We start from the raw sequence: 25,280 nt of genomic DNA on the forward strand, positions 1-25,280 counted from the left end.
ATGCTCTAATCATTCACACTGTGGGGCTGTACCATCTGCTGGGTAGGTTGACCGCTTCACACAGATACTTGGGTAAGCGGTAAGATCGCGGGGGGAGGCAGAACGTGTGGATATCTTGGTCGACCAGACAGCGCGTACTTCTTGTCGAGGTCTGTGAATGGACCGATGATGCGGAGAAGATGAGGTTCGGCCTCGTTATCTATACTGTAAGACCTCACAGAGCTCCTAGTCGATACGTATCAGCAGCCTGCGCTAATTGGGTAATAGATATGTGAAGAGGCCTCACTAGTACGCCACGAGAGCTTCAGAAAGACTGGCCTACAGCGGCAGGCAATGATCGCATGTGCACGCAAACACACTAACAAGATATCTGTGACGTGACTCGTGGAACGAGTCCTTTGGGCAGAACGCGCGGGTTGACGTGCAAGGAGGAAAGACAAAGTGCAAGAGAAGGCCAAAGCCACTGGAACAATACGATTATGGTATGACCTGCCCTGGAGGGAGCAGGTCTGTGGTTTAAATCTCAGACACTGCAACACCTTTCCTCATCATAATGGCTGCCGTTTGAACACCCCATGTCTCTACCACGGTACCGGAAGGAAGTGCCTGAGCTCCCCGGGTAGGCCCAGTGCCCTTAATCATAACAACTCTGTATCCGACACGGGAGGAGATCGGGCTGTTAGTATTGGCTATTCTATATCATCCGCGCCATTATGTCCATTACGCCCAGCATCCTGAACAGCAAGCACAATACTCATCAAGCACAACGAAACAGTGACGATAACTCTAGATCTTCAACGTGGCTAGCTCGCGAGTGAAGGCATATACTCAGCCTTGCTGACAGCGATAGCATCAAGCTCACGTCGCGGCAGTTGACCTATCGGCTATCAGCTGTAAAGCTCAAGCCATCGAAGATTGCTCTTCTGGTGCTAGCTGAGCTGGCGGAAAACTTCTCTGTCGTTTTGTTTGGCTGCCGTAGACAGGCGAACGGCTGTTTGCATGAAAATCCCTTGGCATCAAGCCATCACCTTGTCAGTACCTGGCAGAACAGCTGAGCAGTCATGGTGTCCATGTTTTGCAGAGACTTTACTGCACCAATCTTCTTTGACGTAAGTACTCGATCATTGGCAAGCATGGTACGTGTGTGGCTTGCAGTGAGCTACACGATGGCACAACTCACTTCTCACACATCAGGTCGGCAACGCCCCATTCCGCCGGCTTGGGTCTATAGCTATGCAGAATTACGAGAAAGCCCTACACAAGTGTCTATCAACACACGCCACACCTGCCAGCGGCTGTGCATATTTTCGTCTTCCACATCTACGACCTACGATGTTACTCCACAAACTTTGATAGTGTCTCCGGTTCCGCCTCTCTATAAAGCGGACGCTCGCAGTCAAGTAGCCATCTACAGCTAACATGGCTATCGTAGCACGGAACGTGTAAGACACGAATGATATCCGCTCAGGCTATCCACTCGGACGAACGACAGTACCTTTCTGACAGGTCGAGACAGATAACGGAGCCTCTCATGTAGCCAATGTCGGGACGTTGCTATCCGTCCGGTGGCAAGAGATTTACACATGGTGCGCATCGAGAGTCGCACAAGACGATCCCTGCGTACTGCAGTCTGCAGCGTATGTGCGAGGACCAACAACAATACGACACGGAGGCTCTCGAATGCAGGATACTCGAGTTTGCAGAGGTGTTGGAACATTGAGCGAGTATTGCCAGATGAGTGGAAACATTCTTCTCGAAACTTTGGCCTTGCCTGCAGATGCATTCACCAAGCCAATTCCTGCAGTCTCATGCAATTCTTGGGCATCCATCTCCTATTTCCTCACGCATTGGTCTAAATGCAAGTCTTCCACTACGCATACTCCATTGTCCAGGTTCTTTCAGATCTTCGCCTTCGCTTGCTCCGGCGCCACCAGCCGCACGTCTTGCCATGGCAATCCCAGATATTCCCACATGAAGTGGAACCTATGTCGCATCGTTAGCCTGCCCCACATCTTTGTCGCCATTCGTTCGTCGCGTTTTATGGTTCGCATCTACTCTCAAACACCTTCCCCGGCCGCGAAGGAAGCTATGCTAAACATGGCTGTACCTATGAAGAGCAGGGATAGAGCTGGATCTGAACGGTACGTACCTGTCACTTCCGAAAAACGGCTCCTCCTCTCCTTTCGAGTTACGCACCCAGAACCACGGGCATCCAAACGCACCACGGTCAAGAGCTTCTTTGGTGTTGTCGTTCAGACGCTGCTTATACGGGGCACTGTTTGCGTTCTCCATGATCTGCCCCACTTCATCTTCCTTGAACCGATCTCGGAGTACTTGGGCGAGTAGCTCGGGTTTGCTGACGTCCAAACCTATCTCCCACATGCCACGAAATACGTCGAGAAAAGCACACACAAAGGCCTGGGGATGCGTTTCCTTAATGTACCCAAGTGCTCGCTGAGGCAGGAGTGATAGGATGGGAAAGAACGATGGGGTCTTAGTATTTGGCACACCGAAATACTGTTTCGCCCTCGCACTGTCGTACTTGCTGTATGCACCTTTCGCGGGGAGCGTCCACGGCGGCTTGTTGCCTGCATGGCGCCGTTAGAACTGAATTGATAGTGCGTGGGATATCCTAATTTAGGTGTGGGGTGGGATCGGGAGAGCCGTTACCGCTGCCGACATTGATACCCCCTAGGAAGACGGGAACTATGCTATTTTCCTGTCAGTGGCTGTTCATTGAGAGACCGCGAGGGCGGAAGAGGTGAGGATCATGTGATAATGACACTAATGTCGTCATTAAGATGATAGAGCATGGATTTAACACTCACTCAATCTCCACATTGTGCAACGCAAGTACCTCTCGATTCTTTTCAAGATGGAGCAGAGCAAAGTACGAGTAAGGTGATACTAGTCAAGGTTAGCTCTGTATGGTCGATGCTAGGTATCAACTACCGTACCACAATCGAGATAGCACGTAATTTTGCTTGACATTATCGTCATTCTTCCGCTAACAGGATGTTGAGAAACCAAACTTTTGGATCAAGCGCCGTCGAGTAGTCTTAAGCTCGAATGGTTGATCCTCCTTACTTGTGACGTCTTGGCAGCCGAGGTTCAAGACCGCAGCTGAGCTCCATCACTAATCACCTCCACCTCCTCGGTCACACATGGAATTATCCTAGGTACTCCGCATATAGACGTGGCTGCGTACAGATATCGGTATGAAGCTCATAAAGTCGCTCGCCGGAAGCTGAAGTACCGTTACTCCCTATAACGTTGCGAATCGCGGGAAATTGACACTGTACCTACGCGAAGTAACTCACAAGCTCCAGTAACATGACGACGTCAAGTAGACAGGTCGCCCTCGTCGTAGGCGCTTCCAGAGGTATTGGGAGGCAGATCGCCATTGACCTGGCTAGAGATGGGTATGCAGGTCAGTACTCTTCCACCAACACGACTATTACCAGGAAAACTGATTATTTCCCAGTCGCCGTCGCAGCGAAAAGCACTTCCGATGCCTCACAAACACACCCATTCCCTCCCGATCCCAACTCAAGTGAATCCACCGTAAGCACCGTTGAGCGCGAGATCCGCGAAGCCGGCGGCGAAGCAACAGCAATTAACGTCGACACCCGCGACTTCCCAAGCATACAACGCATGGTCGACCAGACTGTCGCAAAGTACGGGCGTCTGGACGTACTCGTTTACAACTCCGGTGCGATATGGTGGGCCAGCGTGGAGAAGACGCCTATGAAGCGATTCCAGCTCATGCAAAGGGTCAATGTAGAAGGCTTGTACGGCACGATTCAAGCTGCACTCCCCCAATTCGAGAAGATTGGGTGGAAAGGACGTATCATTGTCGTCAGCCCGCCGATATACTCGCGCTTTTTCCGGGGCAAAACGGCCTATGCAATGGGAAAGGTCGCTATGAGTGTGCTCACGCAAGGCCTGGCCATGGATTTCGAACGTGAGGGCAAACGCGACATGGCGATTACTAGTATTTGGCCTGCTACCGCTATCCAGTCTGCTGCGACGGAGAAGCTGGCTCGAGAAGATGCGAGCGATCTGAGGAAACCGACTATCTTCTCGGACGCGATTCTTGCTATGATTCGTGCGCCGGTGGCTGATGTAAATGGGTGTTTAGAGCTTGACGAAGACTTTTTGAGGAAGAGAGGCGTGAATGAGTTCGGGGGGTACAGTGTAGTGCCCGGGTCGGAGCCAAGGAGGATAATGCCAGAGCACTTCCCCGATCTCACGGTAAGGGAGCAGGATGACGAGGGGCGGAGGATGGACAGTACCAAGTTGCGGGTTTCCAAGCTATGACTGACCTATCGTTTGTTAATCAAGGCATCAAGGCATTCAACGAACACGAAGCTGGACATGATTTCCTTCATCTATCATATGAACTGGCATGATCCGTTTCGAGGCGACGAAGAAAGCGATCGAGGTATCTGGCAGTATCAAGATGAAGGCGTAAGCAGCAAACGGGAGAAGAAGCGAAGCTCGAAACATGTTGTCACACGTAGAGACGCGCCGCAGTTTTTCTGACGGGATCGAAAGGCTTCGCGCATGTTGTTTCATGATATTCTCCTGCTCATCGCATGGTCCTTCCCTGCTTACCGTTTCCAAAGCTCTGCGTGTAGAAGCTTCGAAGCAGAAGGTGGCCCCCCTCGTCAACGCTTTCCTCTGTGAATGCCTCTTTCTCCGTTTGATAAAGCCCCAATGTATCCCAGGACTCTCAACCACTGTCCCACCTCTTCGTGTATTGCTTTCCATTCATTATCATCGACCACAGTACTCTGAGCCAGCATGGCTGAACACGAAAACATTCTGGATTTCCTCCAGAACGGCGTAGAGGCCGTCGAGTGTCCCATCTGCCTGTGAGTAAAGCCATGACATCACCGCGGAGTATAGCAAACAAAAGCTAACTCCCACCGTGTCTTCAGGGAGGGAATCTCCAACGGCGCTCCAGGGCCCAACGCTCTGATCCGCATTTGCGCGTGTAGCCACCAGATGCACATCCGCTGTCTCGTGCGCTGGCTGACCCACACGCCCTGCGACAAGAAGTCGTGTCCGATCTGCCGAGAGCCGTTATTCGACGACTTGACGACGCCGACCCAAAGAAGTGCAGCGCTGGAGATCGAACTCAACATCCTGACTGCCATCGCGGCGAACCGCATCGCCGACGGCGGCGTCCTACACCTCCCACGGACAGCACACACGATGGCTACCGCGACGACAACTGGTTCTTCGTCCGCCACACACCCACCATCCGTTCTCCCCCCTTTCCCCGCCGCACCGCCAGCGCCAGCGCCAGCCCCGCCAGCCACACAGCTACCTTCCCTCCTTCCCCCCTTCTCCACCGTACCGTCAGCGCCAGCACCCTGGCTCGCAAACCACAACGCCGCCAGCGCGCAAATACCACATTCCACCTCACACCACAACAGCAGCAGCGCCCAAGCCACATCCTCCACAGCCCCAGCCCCCTACCCAAACACAACCCCCTACACCGCGCCAAACCCACAAATGGGGGGATACCGCCCCACGCCCGCCTCAACATACGCCTCGCCCTACAACACCCCGCAATACAGCGCCCCGCAATACACCGCTCCCCAATACAGCGCTCCCCAGTACAGCGCCCCTCAATACAACGCCCCACAATACAACGCCCAACAGTACAACGCCGTCCCCGCCATGGTAGGCGGCCAGGCGGGCTATATCATGCAGACGCCATATAACCCCTACACCGCACCGTACCCGTATCAGTATCAGTATCAGCAGGGGCAGGGCCAGATGCCGTGGGGTGCGCAGTCTGGACCTAGTTCGCAGCCGGTGGGTGGGCTGCAGAGTGGGTATGCGTCGCAGAGTACGGGGGCGGGGAGGCCGCGGGAGGAGGGTGGGGCGCAGGTTAAGCGGGAGGAGGAGGAGGAGGAGGAGTATTAGGGGCTTTGAGATGGTGGTGTAAAGGAGGTGGATGGCTGGGGGTGAGGGGAACGATGACTGGAGGGAAGGGGATAGGAGGGTTTTGGGCAGAAGGCAGGAGATGGTGGTTCCCCTTTGGTTGGCTGGCTGGCTTGTTTTGTCTGGACACTTATTTTTGTGGATGACGTTGACTAGGGATATGTCTTGACTACCGGTAGTCCAACGATATCGAATAGAAAACAATGCCAAACTTGCAGCATGTTTCCACTTAGCTCAACTTCTTAGTGTAAAGTGAAGTCCTACTCACATCAAGACCCGGTCCGGTGCTGGATGGGTGGGGGGCATGAGTAAATCCAACGAATATTAACACGCACCTCGGCTACACGTTGCGTTGCATTGAATCGAATCGAACCGGAAGATATACACATACACATACACATCTCATCGCTTCTCCACACGTTGCGTACAGGACAACAAACCCACCCTCTGTTTTCTTTCCCACCTATGTCTCGATGAAGTGAAACCGTGTGAAAAGCCCCATCCCTCACCGCTGCGCGAAAAAAGCCCGCCAACCACCCTCCTCATTCCAATTCCATCTACGCAGGTTGATATTTCCTCAGCTACATAAAAATTAGCATTGATCCCCAAAAACAACAAGCAAAGCAAAAAAAAAACACGAAATAGAAGACTTACATCCAAACTCAAATACTTGCTCGTCATCCTCCCCTGATCCCGCATAACGCCCACCAGCGTCTCACTCTCCTGAAAGAACCCGGCCTTGAGGCTAATAACGATAAACTGCATCCCCGGACTAGCATGTTCACGTACGTATTTCGCAACACGGCTCACATTCACGTTATCGAGCGCGGCGTCCACTTCATCGAGGACGAAAAAGGGGCTGGGCTGGTAGCTATGAATCGCAAACAGCAGCGCGAGGGCGGCGATAGTTTTCTCTCCGCCGGATAGGTGCTCCATATCGCGAAATCGTTTGAGAGGCGGCATGGCGTGGTACTTTAGCCCTGCGAGATAGGGCTCGGTCGAGTCTTCCATGTCGAGGTACGCCTGCCCGCCTAGGGGGAACTGGGGGGATTTCGTCAAGTCTTTGTACGTGCCGCCGATATTTTCCGAGATGTGGTTGAAAGCTTTCATGAACAGGTCGTGGCGCTTTTGCTTTACGTCCTCGAAAGCTTTTTTCGCGGCGGCGGCGCGCTTGCGGGTATCGGCGAAGTGGGCGTCGACGTCTTTGAGGCGGGCTTCTGTGGCGGTGAGGCGCTCGGCGGCGCGCATGTTGGGCGTGGCTTTGTTGATGTCGGTTTCGAGGTTGGTGATGTGGTCGGTGAGCTTGGATTCTGCTTCTTTGAGGGCGGTGAGGGCTTGGGTTTGCACGGTGTCGTCGACGTCGTCTTCCTGGGGGGGTTGTTAGTTTTTGCGGATGGCGGAGGGGGTTAGGGGGGGTTACGCTTTCGAGGATCTCTATTATCTCGTTCCGGAGCTCGTCGTCTAGTTCTTCGAATTCGACGGTGATGCCGTAGTCGTCTACTTCGGCGGTTTGGATTTGCGTCGCGTCGGGATCCTCGTCGATGTCCATGGCGTCTGTGTCTGGGCGGGCCATGTCGGTCATTGGAAGGGAAGTCAACGGGCTGGATTCTGCGGTGAGTGGGATGCCGATCTCATTCACTCTGCACTCTTTGAGCGTGTTGTAGCGGTTCGTCGCACAGGTCTTGATCTTGGCATCCTCATTATCCACTTCCCTCAAGACCTTCTTGACCTTTTCATTCCGCTGATCCAAGACACGTCGCGCTTCCTTGACGGCGGCGGCTCGTTCAGTGAGCTTGTTGTCCAGCTCCTGTCGTTTCTCTTGCAGCTCTTCCAACTCGGCCATCAGCACATCTCGGGTGTTCTGCAACTCCTCCTGCTTCTCCTCCAGCTCGGCGATATCGGCGTTCTTGCGCTCGATCTCGTCCTCTGCTGCCTTGAGACGCTCTTCCATACCCCGAAGCGACGATTCGTGCTGCTTCATGATAAATTGGAGTTTGCTGCGATGTGTGGTGTATTCGAGACGTTGCTGAGCAGCCTGTTGCTGAACGGTACCTTGCTGTGCTTCGTAATCCCGGATAGATTCGTATCCCAACCGCTGGCAAAACGCCGCGAAAACTTGGTCAGTGACTTGGTCGACTGCATCTTGGAAACGTTTGAGTTCGTCCTCCCGATTCTGCAGTCGCTGTGCCTGTTTCTCGTAGTTTGGTCGCGTTCCTCTCAACTGCTCCTTTGAGTTGGCCAGCTCTTTCTTCAAGCTCTCGATATTGCGACTGAGCGTATTGGCCTCCCCTTGGGCGCGTGTGATCTGCTCCTGAAGATCGTTGAGCTCGACCTCCAGAGCTTGCTCCTGTTGCTGGTAGCGATCGAGCTTGGGAAGGGCGGCAAGTTCTTTCTCGAGCTTCTGCCTCTTGTCGAGGAGAACCTGGTAGGATCGATCGTCCCAGGTTTGTTCGCCCCGGTCGTCGTCGTACTCGAGTTCACCACCAGTCTGTGTGCCGCCCTTGCCTATGACACGGCCGTCAAGCGTGACTGCCTTGGCTTCAACATGTCTCACATACCGAAGCTCCTTCGCAATCTGTTCCGTGTCGCAGATGATGGTGCTTCCACATGCGGCGGTCATGGCTCGGTCGTACTTGGAATCGAAGTTGATGCAGTCACTGGCAAGGCGCATGCCCTTGTGCATGCCCTTCAGCTGGGGGTCAACAGCCTTGATTTGAATAGAGTCCAGTGGGCTGAACGACATGATGCCAATTTTTCCTTCTTTGAGGTACTTAATGCACTCTTTGGCGGTGGCCTCCGTGTCGACGATAACAGTGTTCATTTGGTTACCAAAGACTCGACCCACAGCCTTGCGGTACTTTTGCTGCTTGGGCGTCATGAGGTCCTTGTATGTGCCGTGGACCTTGTCGTGGCCAATTCGAGTCTTGAGCTTCTCGATTGTCGTGCGCATTTCTCTCTGCTTTTTCGACTCTCGACGGCTGCTCTCGACGACGTTGAGTTGCTTCAGCGCCTCCTGCAACAGCTGGTTCTTTTCTTGGTACGTCGACTCAAGTTGTTGGCGTTCGGATCTCAGCTTGGCTAGTTCTTGCTGCTTAGCAGCCCTGGACTTCTCGAGCTCTTTAATGTGTGCCTTTGACTCTCGTTGACGTTCCTCTAGCTGGTTGATCTCTCCGGTAAACCTCTCCACCGCCCTCTCGTGAGTGTCGACGTTTTGCTGCAAGTTCCTGACGTGGTCCCGATCTGTGTCAACTTCCCGCTTGAGTTTGTCGCAGTTCATCTGGTCGCTGTGGGTTTGCTTTGTGACATCAGCGCGCAGCTTGTTGTACTCTTTGACGTCCTGCGCAGAGAGGTCACGACCTTGGCGCTGTGCAGCGGCCTTGAAGTCGTCTTCCCACTTTTGCTCGGCCTTTTGCACGCGATCCAGGTCCTTTTGGTATTTCTGAATCTCTTGAGCTTCTGTGTCGCGTTGCTTTCTCAGACCTGCAATCTTGCTCTCGTACTTTTGGCGGGATTCCTTGGAGAGGCGAATCTTCTCTTCAATCGGGGCGAGTTCGTTCGAGGTGTCTTCAATCTCCTTTTGCTTGACTTTGATGCTGTGGTCGGTCTTGGTGACGTTGCGCTTGATCTTGGCCTCTGCCTGCCTCTCCTGCTCGTGCTTTTGGTGGTACTTGTCGACGCTGCGTTTGTGCTCCTTGAGCTCTTCTTGATGGCTCGCGATCTTGTTGCGGGCCTTCTCCATGGTCTGCTGGTAGAGGAACAGCTTCCACAGCGTCTTGGTGACGACGGCTTCGTCGCGCTCGGCCAGCTTCGCCTCGTACTCGTCGGCTTCGGTCTTTTGCTCCTGGTACGTCTTGAGCTCGCCGTTGATGCCGCGACGCTCGTGGAGGTGCTTGGCGTTGTCTTCGGTGGCGGCCTCGGACTCGGCCTTTAGCCTGTCGTAGTCGGCCTTCTTCTCCAGACTGCCCGAGATGCGTTCGACCTGTTCAGTGAGCTGATCAGGCGCCATAGTCGCAATCTTCTCGACGTCGCCCTGGAAGACGAGGAAGTTCCTGGCCTTGACCAGGATGCTGTGCTCCTCCAGCGCCTCGTTGTACTGCTTCTGGGTGACGATGCGGTTGTTGATGCGGTACTCGCTCGCGGCCGAGGGTGTGATGGTGCGCTGCCACTCGTGCGTCTGCTCAGCGTCGTCCTCGAAGACGGCCTTGACCCAGGCGTTCTGGGGGTCGTTGCGCTGGGTGCTGGGCTGCGACTCGCCGTCCTCCTGGGTGTCGGCGGCCTCGGTCACGGTGCCGTCGGCGTTGACTGTGGCGTCGCGGATGACGCGGCCGCGGTAGACCATGTCCTTGAGCTTGTCGGAGCGCAGCTGGGTCGACTTGACGCCCAAAACGAAGGAGATGGCGTCCATGCTGTTGGACTTGCCCGAGCCATTGGGGCCGATGATGGAGGTGAAGTACGAGTCGCCGAAGAGCAGCGTGTGGCGTCCGCGGTAGGACTTGAAGTCTGCGCGGGTCAGCGGGCGGGTGCAATTGCGCGTCGGGCGACATACTGAAGATCTCGAGGCGCACGAGCTTGCCCATGATGGCGGTGGAGCGCGCACGAAATGCGCTGCTGGAGGGCGAGGCGGTCGCGGTCGGGGACGAGGTCGAGGTCGAGGGTGGTGGGGAGGGCGACGGCGGTGCTGGGGATCGCGTCGGCGAGCAGACGCGTCTGGCGGTGGTGCAGCCGGCCGCCGTAGCTAGCGCCAGCCAGCGTGGATGCAATGACGAATGACGAAACTGGCACATGCATCAAGCATATTTACAAGACATCTCCCACTTTTGTCTTGGAACTGCTTCACACTCATACTGCACACACACACGTCCGCTCTCTCCATCGCATCGCCCACACACGCTGCACACGACAACTCCCTGCACGACGACGCCGTCCACTGCCAATCACCAGCGTGCATCCTCCCACGGCCTGCATCCGCGACACCGCCAGACGCACTCCAAGCAGCAAACCCAAAAGCCCCGCCTAGGCGGCAGTGTCATGAGGACAGAGAACTTGGCTTGATTTGGACACTACCACTGTACGCTCCCATCCACGACCTGCCCGCTCCTTCCTACACCGTCACCAGCACAGCACAGCTAACACGGCCAGACGCTGCCATGTCGGACCAGCCTCACCTCAAGAGCCGGTCGCAGCCAGAGCTCGGAACCTCTGGCCTCTCGTCGCGCCCGCTGCCCGTCGGCTCTACTCGCGCCGGCTCTACTGACGAAGGAGCCCCGTCTCCCTATGGGCCCGTCTCCACCCCCGGCCTCTCCCGCTCCAACTCGTTCTCCAACAGCTCCTACCACGATGACTCGGACGTCGACGACTCGTCCTTCTTCCCGCCCGTCGAGCGCCTGACCATGTTCGACTTCATCGAGAACCTGGCCCTCCCACAGCGCATCGAGAAGTTCCAGAACTCGATATCCTCGCAGACGGACAAGCTGAGGAAGCAGGCCAAGACCCGCGGCATCACCAAAGACCGCGTCGTCGAGGAGTGGCGCCGTCGAGTGCCCACCGAGGGCGAGCAGCTCGACCGGTACAAGCGCCGCATGCGCCAGTCGGTGGACCGCCTTAACAAACGCTGGGAGGAGTCCATCACCGTCACGGCGCGGGAGAAGGTGTCTTTCATAGCCGCCGTCATCAACATCTTTGTCTCGGGGTATCTGGTTGGACTGCATCCAGACTTCTTTCCCCACTGGTACACCGCCCAGCTGCTCTTCTTCATGCCCGTGCGCTACGTCACCTACCACAAGAAGGGCTACCACTACTTCCTCGCCGATCTCTGCTACTTTGTCAACATCCTGCTCGTCCTGAGCATCTGGGTCTTCCCGCAGTCTAAGCGGCTGTTCATATCGACCTACTGTCTGACCATGGGAAACAACGCCGTGGCCATCATCATGTGGCGCAACTCGCTGGTCTTCCACTCCATGGACAAGGTAGTCAGGTAAGCTCACGACATCCCTATCCGTGTCTGTACACACGCTAACACCTGCAGTCTCTTCATCCACATCATGCCTTGCGTCACACTCCACTGCATCGTCCACCTGCTCCCCTCCGATTACCAGCAAGAACGATACCCAGCCATCTACAACATCCGGCACTCCGACCCCTCCTCCCCCCACCACTACAGCCTCCTACAAATGCAGCTCTGGGCCACAATCCCCTACGCCGCCTGGCAACTAGCCTACCACTTCCTCATCACCGTCCGCCGCCGCGACAAAATCGCTGCCGGCCGCCCCACAAGCTTCACCTGGCTGCGCAAATCCTACGCAAAAACCTGGATCGGCAAACTCGTCCTCTCGCTCCCCGACTTCCTCCAAGAATCAGCCTTCATGTTCATCCAGTACTCCTACGCTGTCGTCACCATGCTGCCCTGCCCAGTCTGGTTCTGGTACCGCTGGCCCAGCGGCTTGTTCCTCAGCGTCGTCTTCATATGGAGCGTGTATAATGGCGCGACCTTCTATATCGATGTCTTTGGGAATAGGTTCCAGAAAGAGCTGGAGGCGCTGAAGAAGGATATTGCTAAGTGGCAGGCGTCGCCTGATGGTACTTTTACTCCGTTTACCCCGTTTACGCCGAATGAGGCGGGGACGGAGAAGCAGTTGGGGCATATACCGCCGCTGGAGGGGAGTTCGAGTTTGAGGCCTGGGGATGGGGAGGCGAGGGAGAGGAGGTAGATTGACTGCGTTTTCTAGACGGGTTTGTGGGGGTTGGATTGGGGTGGTGGTGGGTAGATTTAGATCGTTGTTAGCGAGTAGCTGGTATATCTACGCATTCACGTTCTCGTCACCTGGTCTGCAATGTCTCGCTAGTTCTTTTTTCTTCTTCATAGCTGCTTGATGACTTGGGCTTGTTTGCACTGAGTTGACATTCTCCTCTTATGCAGTGGCCTGACACGCGTCAGGATATGTTGACAGTCAGAATGTGGCTTTTGTTCAAGTTGTGCATGTTGGATAAAGGGCTGGGGTGAAATTCACTATGGTACAGTCAAGACTCCCTACCCAGAGAATCTTCTTCCAAAGACAACACTCTAAGCTGGTGGAAAGAGATCAAACTGATGGGAACAACAAAGGATTCACGAAGATTAATATATATTCCCCTAACAACCCAGGTATCATCCCAAACCCCCCTTCCCCTCCTAATCTCCAACCCCTAATCCACCATCCATCCACAACACAAACCCCCTCCCTCCACAACTACAACACCCTACCTAACCCGACTCCCCGCATCCACAGGAAACTCATACGTCGGCCCCTCGCCCTCAATCCCATTCTCATCCCGCCACTGCTTGCGATCCACAACCGACACGCCCGGCCCACGATACACAGACCCATACTCGCCGCTCGCCCACTCCTTGCCCTCGCCCTCCCTAGTCTCCTTCGTCGCCCGTCTACGATACCACTTCCCATACGCGAGAAGATAGTAAAGGCGAAAGCTCAGCAGGGCGAAGCGATCGCGCTCCAGATCCGCTGGATACACCGCGCCGAGATCGACGGCTGCAGCGATGCCGCTCATGACCGCGACTTCATGTGCGTTGACGAGCGTCCAGGCGGCTGCGAAGCGCGTGCGCTTGTGTCCCTGTAGGAGCCACATCCACGGCACGACGAAGAGGTAGTGTGTCCACGAGTGGCAGAGCTGGTGCCACCAGTCTTTTCTGATAATCTTGGTCTCGTCGATCTCGTCGATGCTCCAGAGGTGGCCGTCGCGCGCCTTGTTCAGGTAGATGGTCTGGAAGATATGCTTGTCGAAGTCGACGTCGGGCGGGAACTGCGACTGGTAGTTTGTGCAGTCGAAGCACATTTCTAGCTTGGACAGGTCCTGCGGGTACATTTTTATGTAGTACATTGGCTTGAAGATTTTCTGGGCGAGCGAGGTGCGGTGCGAGTGGTCGGTGCCGGAGAGGGAGTGGACAGCGCGTTCGGGCGTGTAGAAGTTCTCGTAGTGGTTTTTCATGTATTTCGTGTCCCAGTGCGTGACGGTTATGTCGTCGGAGAATTTTGCGGAGCCGAGGACTTGTTTTTCCCGGAAGGAGGCTGTGGGGGTGAGGATGCGTTTTGCTGTGTCGGCGCTGGGGGGTGTTAGCATAGATATGCATGAAGGTGGGAGAGAGAGGAGACACGTACAGCACGCAGAGAACTAGTTCGTCGTAGTGTTCCTCGACTTCTTTTGCATCTTCATCCGCGTTAGAATCGTCGTACGATGGCGTGGGCACCCAAGAGCTATTAGGGTTGTGAGAGTCTTTCGCCGGAGTACGCTTGATCAGCCGGACAGTAACGCCCGTCTTGTCTCTCTTCATCACTCGCGTAATTTCAGTCGAAAGCCTGACATTAACCCCACGCGACAGCAAATCTTTCCTCCATCTCTCGTAGAACTCGCTGAATTTGGGGAACACGACCATCGGCGGCTGGTCAGTGAGGATACTGTTCTGGTCCAACGGATACCACATGCCGTACGTCGGACTGGTGCACAGTCTCTCCAACACCATACTCGGCACGTTGGGCGTCTCATTTCCGGTTCCCAGGAAGAGTGCGATCATAGGCATGGCGACCGTGTTTGTGAATTCCTCGGAAAACATGAAGAGCTTGAAGAGAATCTTGATGGGCATGAGAGCGAAGAAGATTTCGAACCATCGCACAATCTTGACCACGCGGTGGAATTTCTTAATCTCCTTTTGGTGGCGGGCAAGAAGTTCAGTGGGAAACATGTTGGTCCAGAAGATATCGTCTTTGCCGAAGGAGACCTACGGATGTCAGTCAGGATGTGAGGAGCATGAATCATGACCTACCTGTAAATCTACGGGGTCGGCGTGGAGGCCCTGTCGCGCGAACATGGTCATGGTGTGGTGGAAGATGTAGCTTCCACCTTGCACGCCCTGATTCAACCAACTCGCTCCATGGCGTTCCTTGTCGATAGGGATTGAAAAGGCCTGCCCTCCGCAGTAATCAACAGCATCGATAAGAGTAACATCAAACTGGTCCGTGTGTTGAGAAAGGTGATGGGCACATGACATTCCTAGCTGTGTTAGATTCCTGCAATCGAAAACAGACAAGACGTACCAGCAGCTCCTGCTCCAACAACCAGCACCCTCTTCCTGCCAGACTTGCTTTTTCCGTTAGCGGCCGCCATATTGTTGAGGACAAAGTGGATTCACGTTCACAAGAACGTGTTGTCGGGACCGCACATCTTTTCTATCAGAGAGCTCCGAGGGCAACATCCTGTATTAGTGTACGGCGCGTCGTTGTCGACGACGCGGACGTCATGAAGTGCCCAAAGTGTGTAAGGCGATCTGGTGCTACAGATCGCCCAGACGTGGGGGCCGATCGCGCTAAGCACATCGCCAAAACGTGACATCATCAACAACAAACTTATCCACAGCGTCATGAATTGTAAGTTTGTTGAATGATATATCAGTAAATATGCTATGCCTTGTATATTGTATGAGTTGCTCTGCATGTCCGAAACTATACCTAGTAACGCTAAGCTCATGTTGAAGTATGAAAGATGAAACTCGAAATATTGAAACAACACAAAGACGGTTAACGCTAAGATATTCTAACCGACAGGGTAACTGCTTTAAGAGGAACTAGTTCGAGTTGGCAAGCCAATGGCAGGCATCTGTTTACCCGAAAAGATCAGACTTAGTCTGGCAGATGGACGACATGCTCCTCACGGATGAATGCTTGTTTTCCTTTCAACATACGGAGAAGTTCAATGCATCCCTCGTAGCGGTCTGGATGTCCAGTCATCAACCTCGTTCGGTGTTGGGTCCATAAAATAGCCAGGATATGCAGCAGGATCCGACATCGCAGGCGTCCCCTGGATTTCGAAAAAGTCTAAACCCAGGTCTGTCGTTGTGTGCGCGTACCAGTTGTCGTGAGCAGCTGTCATATCGGCAAGTGTTTGAGCTGCCCCTTCTTCTCCTGTCATTGACTGCGACTCGAGCGATGTCTCGTTTGAATGACTTAGAAACCTCTGCGGCATGGGGTACTCCCGGGTCACTCCCGTTATGCTGGCAAACTGCATGGCGATCTGACCAAGTATCCTGTACGTTGGTGCTAGTTGTTTCAGTCCGCGCACGTGGTTGAGCATTTCGCGCACTGCCTCTTTCCGCTCAAAATCCTTGGGAGAGTCCTGTTGGTCCTTCGGGCGAGCAAGAAAATCCGCACAGACTATGAGGACGGCGTGGAAAACGAAAAATAGGTCGAGCCATGAGTATCCCATGATTCCTAAAGGCGCGCCGTCCATGATACATTGGATAGCCCGGTGAGCCGACTCTATACAATCTTCGCTAAGAGCCATGGTTCTCTTCCAGTCTTGCGAGTCTGGGGGAAGTTTGTTTTCGAGAGCCTGGATTCTCCTCTCAACCCTGTGCACAAGGAAGTCTCGTGACACCGTACAGCGCGTGTGATACATATATATATGAAACAGAAGGTTTCTTGCCCTCTGTTCGCGCGGGACGGGCGCGATGAGCGAAATTTCTGCCGGCATCCTTGCGGAGAATTCCTCACATTCCCGTAGCAGAGTCTCAGCCATATTGAGCGTAGGCGTTTGTTCCTCAGCCGTGCTACTATCGAAATACGCCCGTTGCCGGATTGAATACGATAGCTTCATCAATTCACAGCCGTGAAGCATGAATTCGGCAGACATACTCTTCTGCTCGAGCAAGGGCGCATCTGGGAGTTTCATGCACATTTCCCGGTCGTCAATGCCTGTCGGACGTCCCAGAATGTTGCACAGTATCTTCTCAAACACATATATGGAGAACCAGACTGTCCTGCGCGTGTTTCGCTCTATAGGATCAAATTCCATGTTCGCACGATCTCGATGCATTCCCATCGTGATGGCCTGTCAAATACCTGTAAGCAAGGGCTGAGTGAGGGATGATATGGTAATACTGACCATGCGAGCAGCAAGCCCAATGAGCAACCAAGAACTACTTTTCTGTCCAGCAGTGTGATGATGATTGTTAAGAAGCACAAGAGCTTGGACATTTGCCAAACTAGTTGTGATCAAAAGTTGGCGGAAATGCGTTTTTACGAAACCCAGATACTTTGAACGGAGCCTGTCAGCTTGTTCCGGATCATGCTCATGCAGTTGCTGACAGCCGAAAGAGAATACCAAAGCCAGACAGGCCAACCATCCCATGTCTGTACAGTCCTTGATGATCTCAGTCTTTCGTGAATACGTTGCCTCGAGTCTAAATTGGAACATACTTCTGTGAAACACAGGGAGAAATATATGCACATGGTCAAAGTATGCAGACACGAGCGCGTCAGCAAGAGACCTTGAGGGCAGTAGATCTCCAATAGTGTCTGGACTAGGCACTTCAGCGGGGCGTTCCCACTGATTTTGTGATTCCTCCATATGCGATCTGTTACGCTTATGCCCTGCTCTACGATCTTGAGACGGTAGCTCTCTGGAATCCGGAACCATGTACTCCTCGTCTGATGGGCCTGAGCTAGCATGCTGTAACGAGATGCCCCCACTTCCGTTTGTAGCAGCCGAGTCAGATAGTACATACGTTCGAAGTGTGGGGAAATCTCCACCAGAGGCAGCCTTACATCGGGCCACTAGTGCTCGGATGGTTGTCGCGAGTCGGAAACTGCTGGAGGGGCCAAAGTAATGAGGCACGCCATTCCGTGTTGGAATGAGTTCCTCCGTATGCCGGGGCTGCTGTTGCACTTCGGAGAAGGGATTGAGTCGACTTCCCTTTGATGTGGGTGCAGGTGATAAAGTCTCGACAGACTGGACAGACTCGGCGTTAGTTTGCGGTGAAACGTACGCCTGCTGTAGGGATGGTGGCGTTGGGAGAGGCTGCTGGTATTGTTGGGACGAGGACCTCTGATCGGTATTGAAAATATCGGCTAACGTAAAGTCGTCGGGTGCTGGCATGGAGATATGTCTTGCAGCAGCGATTTTGAACAGGATGTTGGTATCCTGAGTATTTTCCTGAGGGAACAGTCCCTTGATTAACGACTCAAGGGCTCTGTACCTCAAGCTTAATGTCTCCTTGCTCCCGTAAAGCCTTTCTTTTCTAGGGAGTTTCGACTCGCACTGTACTCCGCTCAATTTGCAGTCCGCGCATGGCTCATCGGGACTTTCGCGAATACATCTTGCTCTTCGGACCTTGCATCGGTCGCAGCTCACAAGCGCTCGTTTTCGGGGTGGTGGTTCTGCTTTGCGCTGACGTTCGACCATTTTTCACGATGATGCGGCGGAAAGATAGAGCCGAAAAGATGGAAAGAGGGTCTGGTCCTCCGAACAGCTTCAGGTAGATAGATAGGTTAAGGTTCCGTCCTAGGGGCGGAACGACGAATGCGTCATAGCATCGGCGGAGTAACTCCGTGGGTAGCGACTGATATCATACCTACAACCGGACTGTCGTGTCGAGATTGGCAATACATAGCGAGTTGTCGCCGGCGGAAGAGGTCAGACGCATCCCCGGAAGAGCATGCGTTGGGCACTAACTCACGCACGCCCCGGCGTTCAACTGCCACCATGTCGAGTGGACGTTCGCAGATCGGCAGGAGAGGAAGGTGGTGCCAGTCCAAACAAGGCTAGACCTCTTCGCTTGGAAAGGCCGGCTGGATTCCGCACGGAACGCAAGCCAGCTACATAGGCTACCAGATTGCCTATATCACAAACTTTTGAGGGTCCCCAAACTTGCCACTCCAGCGCACCATCACAACAACCGTCCTATTCTTCACCAACGCTGAGCACATCTATCCTGGGGCCAGTTTAGAGCGCCCGCTGGGGTCCTCGTAATGTGGCGAGTTTGGAAAACCTCAGGGGTTTACCCTGGTGGGGCTGAGCACCCTCTTACAGGCAGTAAGACATACCGGATAGTCCTGCGGTGAGAGCAAAGTCAAGCGGTCTCTGCAGCCAATCCTTGTCAAATTTGTAATGACCATTGCATGCTTCTTCAGCGAAAAAAACGCACTTGGTCAAGACTATTCGGTAATCAGTATGCACAGCTGGTTGTCGACAACCGCTACTGTCGTCATCCTTCCACGTTCTGCAGACTCACCTTTGCTGGGCGTGCAGACCTCTAGCCGGGTTTTCGACAGCCCCAATAATATAGTTCGCGCCAACGGTGAACGAGCATGAGTCTTGAGTCGACAGTCAGTAACCGGGCAATTAGGATTTGACTAAAGTGCATTAGGATCAGTTCCTCGAGCGGGCGTACTAGGATCTACCATCAACCCTTGACTTATGCCGTTACGCTATGCTCAGAATTGAACGTAGCTGTTCAGCTAGTGGTTATATCAAGGTACATTCGTGAGTTTGCGCATTTGACTGCTCGTACTACGAGACACAACTACCACCGTGGTACATAACCCAAGATATCCAGGCCCACGTAAAGCTTGTCCAATTACATAGGTGTTTGGTGTAATCATGACGTTTTCACGGCTCCGCATTGTCATGCACTTCACTTTACCAATACTTTTGTGGCTTTTTGTAAGCCTTGTGTAACAATGTGATGTTCAAGGTTCACGAGTATGGAGATCCAAATTTCGGGTAGGGTACCAATCAATTGGGTCGCGCTCGTGCATCTGCAGAGAGGAGATCAGTCTGTCTGTACAGGGAAACTGTTGCAATTTGCCACCATACTGTATGCTTTCGCAAACATATCCTCGACAGTGAATGCAGGCTACTGCAAAAGAAATTTGTTCTTGCATGGCGGTTCGATGTAATGGATTGCGAAGACTCCAGCCGTGACACCATATCCCACCACAATACTGGCCAACCAAGAGCTCTGATCACCAAGATAATAATAATAATTCAAGTCCAAGAATTTGGTATCCATTCACGGTTGTCAAGACCTGTTTGAACAAAATGTTCCACCAAACTAGTTTTGTGGACAGGGAGAGATATCCTCGTGATTGGGCTACACAAGAAGTAGCAAAAGCCCAGAGAGGGATTAAAGAACCATGTGCCCAAGTGCATCCATCACTGGGGTCTCAGGCTTCAAGTTTGGTAGAAGGCTTGCTGCTTTGGCCATCCGTGAGCATATCTGTGCAACTCATTGGAGTGGGTTGAACGTCTGGATACCAAACAGAGGCAAAGAGCAGCGTCTGTGGAGGCGTTAAAGATTGGTGGCGCCATCCAGTCCGCGGAGACGTGGCGGTTAACCTATTCGTCATCGCAATCCTTCGCTAAATCGAACACCGATGTTAGACGTCCTTCATTGTATTTCACATTCATGGGTCTCCTGTCTTTCCCATTCAGAGGATGAATCTGTGCTGATCTCGTGTTCAGCAGAAGTACTCTCCTCAGCACCACTAGGTCGTGATCTCACACCGACTGTATATTCTGTTACGCGATAACACCGCTGACTTCGAAGACAAGCAGTGCATCTGCCAGCCACCATATTTCACTGAGGCCTACCAACACGCCCAAAGGTTCCTGCAACAACCAAAGAACCAGATGACGTGCATATTGGCAACAAGACTCGGTCAAACCGGAAAAAGCGCAGAAAAACGCATGTACGCCATACGCCTCATGCCATGGAGTGATTGAATCACATATACCACTCGTTAGTAGCCAAGCAAACACTACTTTGGTAAAGCATCCGTATACAGACCCGATCCCAGACACAACTCAGGCAAGATTCCGGAGGTATTGCCGTCTTTGTCCAGACGTGTGAATCCACAGGCGAGGTGCACGAGCTTATGAGCCTCGGTTCTGCAGTTGGAGTGTCTATCCCACATAGTGTAAGGCCTTCTGCGGTGCCTAGATCTAAAACCATCGTAGCGTCCGCTTCGATGATAATGACGAACATGATCCTACGACAAGAACGCCGGTCAAGGTCGAGAGCTCAAATTCTTCGCTTGAGGCTTCATCGATCGCCTAAGCCAAGACTTCCCGTTGCAGCACATGAATCCTACCGTAGAATCCTGCTCAATTACATAGCCCCTGGCCTAAGTTTTGACCTATCAGCGAACTTCGAAAGGTTGCTACGGTCCAGTCACCGTGCTACTACTGGTGGTTACGCAAATGAGGAAATGTTACCAAATATTCGATCTTGCTTGTTCTTTGCCACGATGTCCACGGTCCGCTGCGCCCGCATCCCCGCGTTCTTCGATGTTACCTTGAGAAATGGCGTGAAACGGTCTCCAGCGAAAGAAGGCTTGTCGTATGCGCTCGGCTTCACTTTGAGCGACACACATAAGTCTAGGCATGGCGGCTTGTACCCCTGGTAGCTGCGGGTCATAGTCAAGGGAAGCTGGCTACGGCGTCATGTATAAGCAACACAGGTGGCTTCGGCTGAGCTGTGGACCCTTGGAAACCGCCCGCATGGATCAGCCGGATGCATTCTTCGTCTTGTCTGGACCCTTTTTATTACTAGTATCCTCCATGTTTAACACATCATATTGCATTAAGAAGTTGACACGAGGCGGGTAAAGAGTGGGGACTTTAACCGGGGAGGGTGGCTCACTTCGGGAGTATACTACCTAGCTTCATTCCATCATTGGTGGCTTTGCAGACTGTCTGCCTGGGCAGTCAATTAATTGCGTCTCCACTCGTATTTGCTCTTCCCTTCAGATCGATCACGAGAAACGATCAATGCTCCATGCTGTAACGGTAAAAAGAAAACACCTGCTACAAGTATGTCCTTGTCCCCATACTTTCAACCCTCACACCAAACAATCAACTCCGAGTTCGCCGCACGCCTTGCGCCCATTACGCTTAGTAGTTATCACCTGTCTGGCTCCGACTCATCATAACGAACGTACTAGGCGCAAAGGAGTCTTCGTATTGTGAGTCTGTATCAACGTTTGAAGGAATTTGAGTCCTACGACTCTGATAGAGATTGTTGATAGAGAGATCATTCGACCAAATAGCAGACGCGTGAGTGGACTCGTAGTTGAAGAAATCTGAGGCCTCGTCTTCATCTTTCGGGATTTTGTGATGCGCGAGAGCCAGCCGTTGGACATCGTGATTCATGCTCGATTGTATAGCATGTGCGTCAACTCGTGGACTTCGATACACTGATGGATGCCCACTCAATTTAGAGCTTATAGAAGTGGGCGTCCGAATTTCTTTGTCACTTCTTACTCTTACTATGTGCTGCTGGACATCTGCTTCCTCAGGCTCTTTAATGCGGTCGCCCATGAAGACTGGCATGTGCTTTCTGTTCCAGAGTAGCAAAGTGACAACAACGAGCGCGAGGGCAAGGACTCCGCTGATGGTGAGGGAAACTGGTTCGAGTTTGATCTTCTGGCTTGGGGGTAGAAGACCTTCAGGAGGAGCAAGCCAAGCGGTTGCGAAATTCGGTACTGTTTGGGAGGATGCAGACATTGAGGACGTCGACAGGCTATGATTAGAAGATGACCGTGGGGAAGATGGGGTGCGCAGCCTGATAAATAAACGGACCGTCGAGGCGTCGATTCGAGGTGAATGCTAACACATATGCGCGTTTAACCGCAAACCACTTCATGAACCACATTTATGCTACGTTGTTTGCCATTATTCACGCTTTAGACAGCACCTCCTCCCCGTCTCCGCACCTCGGCAGGGCTGACATTGTTTTACAAGTCATTGTCTCCTCCAGACTTCTGATTTTTCTCCCTATGTCTTAGTTCATCCATAGAGAAAGGCGGTGGTTCCTTTTTCGTTTTTGTGGAACTCATCCTTCGCATTTCTGATTCCATCCTCGCAGAGAGTCGCTGGAGCAGCCATTGGGCCTCGTTCTGGTTCCCCATGAGCGGACTTCGAATACCAAGCCAACTCCACTCGTGCTCTCCATCATCGTCTGCCGTGCCGAGATCGGGTGATTCATCCTTGTTGTGTTGGTGCTTTACGTTCGGCTGCCGATGTCGAGAAGCGTTGCCCTCATCTTGACCGATTAGGCGAAGGAAATAAGCCCACTCATCGTAAGTGTATTCTCGCGGCGGTGAAGCATTGATGTCCTTCATCAGCCGGCCAAGCTCCTTCGCGAGGATGAAGTGGTAGAAATGGATGTCACGATCGAGCTTGTCCCCATGCTCACCCGCCGCGTCTGCTTCCCTAATCTCCTCGTCTTCGATGTGTTTCTCAAGCCTGTCCAAGGCGAATCGCGCGGATGCGCCTTGATTTCTCTTGTGGCTGTCTCTGTCCGTATCTCTGTCTTTGTACATCTTGCCCATGCTCATTTTCTTCATACCAACCTTCAGTGCTGTACCTAAGCCGTGTTCGTCTGGCAGAACAGTAAGGGACCCAATCCAGATAGTGAAATCCCTAAATGCTTTGATGATGGTATCGCCCATATTGCTTATAAGGATAGTAAGTGTCGGAATAGCCAACAAGCTCCAGAAGACGAAGAATGCCTTGCCCGAATTGCTTTCGACTACATAGTCGCCGTATCCAACTGTCAGAAGCGAAGTGTAGGCAAAGTACAGGCTCACAAAGTACGACCAGCCTTGCGGTTGTTCGGAGTACATGAAGACAACGGCTCCCAAAAGCCACAAGAGCAACGAAGCTGTAGTTGAAATCGCAAGCGCCATATACCTTCTCTTTCTTCCGGAGAGCTCCTGGACGCGCCGCATGATCCGGAATTCCTGCTCCCTCCTCTGAGGCTCGGACAGGCCTTCCTGGTCGAACTTGATCGTCTCAAATGGCCCCAGTTTGATAGTCTTCGATTCTTTGTCGATGGAGGCAAGGACCTTTTGCCTCTTGACTTCGACAAAGCGAGCAGACATTTTCTGTTTGCCATGTTCGAGGATCAAAGACCTCACGGAACCGATGACCAAACCAACCATGACCAATCCACCAATAGCATATGGAAAGAGTAACGATCTGCCAGTGTGTGTCTTGGGGACGAACTCGCCCCCAATGCCAACGGTCAAAAGAGTAAAATCGGCCCAAAAAACTCCATCCAGGAAAGACCAGCCCTCGACACTGGAGAAGATAAGAGCGCCTAAAAGAAGGTAGAACATAAACCCGATAGTCTGCAGCATCAATGTCCTCTGACTAGAGGTTAGACGGAATTGTTTGGCGTAATGACCTTTGTAGGCGCCGTAAGCTGTGCCGACCATGAGCGAAGCAATAATGAAGTAGAGACCAGCCGCTATGACGCCGTAATAGTAGGCCTGGCCTAGAGCATAATTCTGCCTTGGTTGCAGACGGAACGCTGATGTTGAGGCGACTACAACGAGGACGATGAGGAGGATAGCTGAGAGATACCATCCAATAATGATAATGGATTGTGCTAACGCGAACGATGCCCGTCGGGCCATGCTGAGTAGCAGAGCTATATTTGCAGCAAGCGCAAAGACGAGAGATACTGAATTAACAGCGACGAGCCTGTTTCGGTCAGCTATGTTTGACTTGTTCAAGCGCTTGCTCTACCATTTCGGGTCTTCGACCTTGACTCCGTGGCCTTCGTCTTGTCCATCCGGAATATAGACTCTCCACTTCTCGACGAGAGCACAAATACTAAATGCATTGGCGATAGGGCCGAACGTGCCTGCGATAAGTGGGATCGCCGTCGATGCGAACCACCATCGACTACCAAACAAGTCAGCCACATGAGTTGTATAGAGGTCATTGCCAAGTTACATACCTTGGGTCAAGATACTCCCGTTCCTCGTCCTTGGCCTGCTGCTCATCCTCCCCAGAATCATTATTTTCGACGTCCTTCGCAGCTTCCTGAGCAGGTTGCTCGAGTCCAGGATCGTTCATATTGGCACGTCGCGGAATGGTATGCAGTGTACAGACCCGTACATGGTTGTGTAAGGTTCTGCTTGATCGATGAAAAGGAGCGAGGAATAGCACGCGCAATCAAGTTGTTGCATGAGTCGCGAAAAATAACAAGGCGAGAACATGACGTATGAGGACACACACGCGTGTAATTGGCAGGGGCCGACGCGCTAAAGATCGCTCACCTGTCAAATCAGCAGACCAATCTACTTCCAAAAGCTTGTCATATGCTCTCTTTGAACCTCATGTGAACAATGAGGCGCTAAACAACGGAAAAGAAAAATCACCGTGGGAAATTAAGCAAGATGGAAGTTGGCTTAGATTTAAGGCTGAGCGTCACTATGACTGCGGCTGCAGACCCTCTTGGGGGAAAAGATTCAAGAACAAAAGTAATGCGCAGCGCGTTACCTCTGAACATGCCTCACTTTGCCTGAGCGACATTGTGAGAATAGAGTATAATAGTATCATAGATATCGAGAAAGACTGGCGTTGTAGGTAAAAAACTAGCCCTGACATTGTACTTGGCAATGAATGTGTTACTCAAGAGTTCCCTTCTCATATGTATATATGTTGAATCATTAGAAAGGTCAGGGCGTTTAAGGGCTGCGAAG

The 25,280-nt window shown here is 52.8% G+C and overlaps 7 protein-coding genes across 7 annotated transcripts; 2 read left to right on the forward strand and 5 right to left on the reverse strand.

Annotated features, from left to right (window-relative positions):
• Nucleotides 1-1,686: 1,686 nt before the first annotated feature.
• On the reverse strand, nucleotides 1,687-3,081 carry P153DRAFT_421123 (glutathione S-transferase kappa 1). Its single transcript, XM_033672289.1, has 5 exons — nucleotides 2,958-3,081; nucleotides 2,829-2,907; nucleotides 2,671-2,711; nucleotides 2,150-2,588; nucleotides 1,687-1,983 (listed from the first exon to the last, which is right to left on the reverse strand). Exons 1-5 carry the CDS (start codon nucleotides 2,998-3,000, stop codon nucleotides 1,899-1,901), a joined length of 687 nt encoding a protein of 228 aa, XP_033526470.1. The 5' UTR covers nucleotides 3,001-3,081; the 3' UTR covers nucleotides 1,687-1,898.
• P153DRAFT_183952 (short chain dehydrogenase) lies at nucleotides 2,996-4,563 on the forward strand. Its single transcript, XM_033662388.1, has 2 exons — nucleotides 2,996-3,430; nucleotides 3,485-4,563. The coding sequence occupies exons 1-2, from the start codon at nucleotides 3,334-3,336 to the stop codon at nucleotides 4,318-4,320; spliced, it is 933 nt and encodes a 310-aa protein (XP_033526471.1). The 5' UTR covers nucleotides 2,996-3,333; the 3' UTR covers nucleotides 4,321-4,563.
• A 6,199-nt stretch (nucleotides 4,564-10,762) lies between these two features.
• P153DRAFT_421126 (uncharacterized protein) lies at nucleotides 10,763-12,665 on the forward strand (the record flags this gene model as incomplete). The annotated part of the gene is made up of 3 exons (XM_033672290.1): nucleotides 10,763-11,026; nucleotides 11,098-11,932; nucleotides 11,984-12,665. The coding sequence occupies exons 2-3, from the start codon at nucleotides 11,106-11,108 to the stop codon at nucleotides 12,663-12,665; spliced, it is 1,509 nt and encodes a 502-aa protein (XP_033526472.1). The 5' UTR covers nucleotides 10,763-11,026; nucleotides 11,098-11,105.
• A 529-nt stretch (nucleotides 12,666-13,194) lies between these two features.
• On the reverse strand, nucleotides 13,195-15,114 carry P153DRAFT_284617 (FAD/NAD(P)-binding domain-containing protein; the record flags this gene model as incomplete). Its single annotated transcript, XM_033663335.1, has 4 exons — nucleotides 13,195-14,056; nucleotides 14,112-14,728; nucleotides 14,774-15,000; nucleotides 15,045-15,114. 4 exons carry the CDS (start codon nucleotides 15,112-15,114, stop codon nucleotides 13,195-13,197), a joined length of 1,776 nt encoding a protein of 591 aa, XP_033526473.1.
• A 582-nt stretch (nucleotides 15,115-15,696) lies between these two features.
• P153DRAFT_284970 (uncharacterized protein) lies at nucleotides 15,697-18,186 on the reverse strand (the record flags this gene model as incomplete). The annotated part of the gene is made up of 2 exons (XM_033663356.1): nucleotides 15,697-16,833; nucleotides 16,888-18,186. The coding sequence occupies 2 exons, from the start codon at nucleotides 18,184-18,186 to the stop codon at nucleotides 15,697-15,699; spliced, it is 2,436 nt and encodes an 811-aa protein (XP_033526474.1).
• Nucleotides 18,187-21,678: 3,492 nt separating this feature from the next.
• P153DRAFT_354738 (uncharacterized protein) lies at nucleotides 21,679-22,290 on the reverse strand (the record flags this gene model as incomplete). The annotated part of the gene is made up of 1 exon (XM_033666522.1): nucleotides 21,679-22,290. The coding sequence occupies one exon, from the start codon at nucleotides 22,288-22,290 to the stop codon at nucleotides 21,679-21,681; it is 612 nt and encodes a 203-aa protein (XP_033526475.1).
• A 230-nt stretch (nucleotides 22,291-22,520) lies between these two features.
• P153DRAFT_382982 (voltage-gated potassium channel) lies at nucleotides 22,521-24,651 on the reverse strand (the record flags this gene model as incomplete). The annotated part of the gene is made up of 3 exons (XM_033670193.1): nucleotides 22,521-24,273; nucleotides 24,319-24,477; nucleotides 24,533-24,651. 3 exons carry the CDS (start codon nucleotides 24,649-24,651, stop codon nucleotides 22,521-22,523), a joined length of 2,031 nt encoding a protein of 676 aa, XP_033526476.1.
• Nucleotides 24,652-25,280: the final 629 nt, after the last annotated feature.

Source organism: Dothidotthia symphoricarpi (genome assembly GCF_010015815.1).
Source record: "Dothidotthia symphoricarpi CBS 119687 unplaced genomic scaffold P153scaffold_5, whole genome shotgun sequence".
NCBI classification, from domain to species: Eukaryota; Fungi; Ascomycota; class Dothideomycetes; order Pleosporales; family Dothidotthiaceae; genus Dothidotthia; species Dothidotthia symphoricarpi.

Bases quoted from the DNA above. Each gene is read 5' to 3' on its own strand.
- P153DRAFT_421123 (XM_033672289.1), bottom strand. From the start codon at position 3,000: ATGACGATAATGTCAAGCAAAATTACGTGCTATCTCGATTGTG. The intron at 2,712-2,828 runs GTGAGTGTTAAA...ACAGGAAAATAG, and splicing joins TTGCACAATGTGGAGATTGA to CATAGTTCCCGTCTTCCTAG. The intron at 2,589-2,670 runs GTAACGGCTCTC...GGCGCCATGCAG, and splicing joins GGGTATCAATGTCGGCAGCG to GCAACAAGCCGCCGTGGACG.
- P153DRAFT_183952 (XM_033662388.1), top strand. From the start codon at position 3,334: ATGACGACGTCAAGTAGACAGGTCGCCCTCGTCGTAGGCGCTTCCAGA. The intron at 3,431-3,484 runs GTCAGTACTCTT...ATTATTTCCCAG, and splicing joins GGCTAGAGATGGGTATGCAG to TCGCCGTCGCAGCGAAAAGC.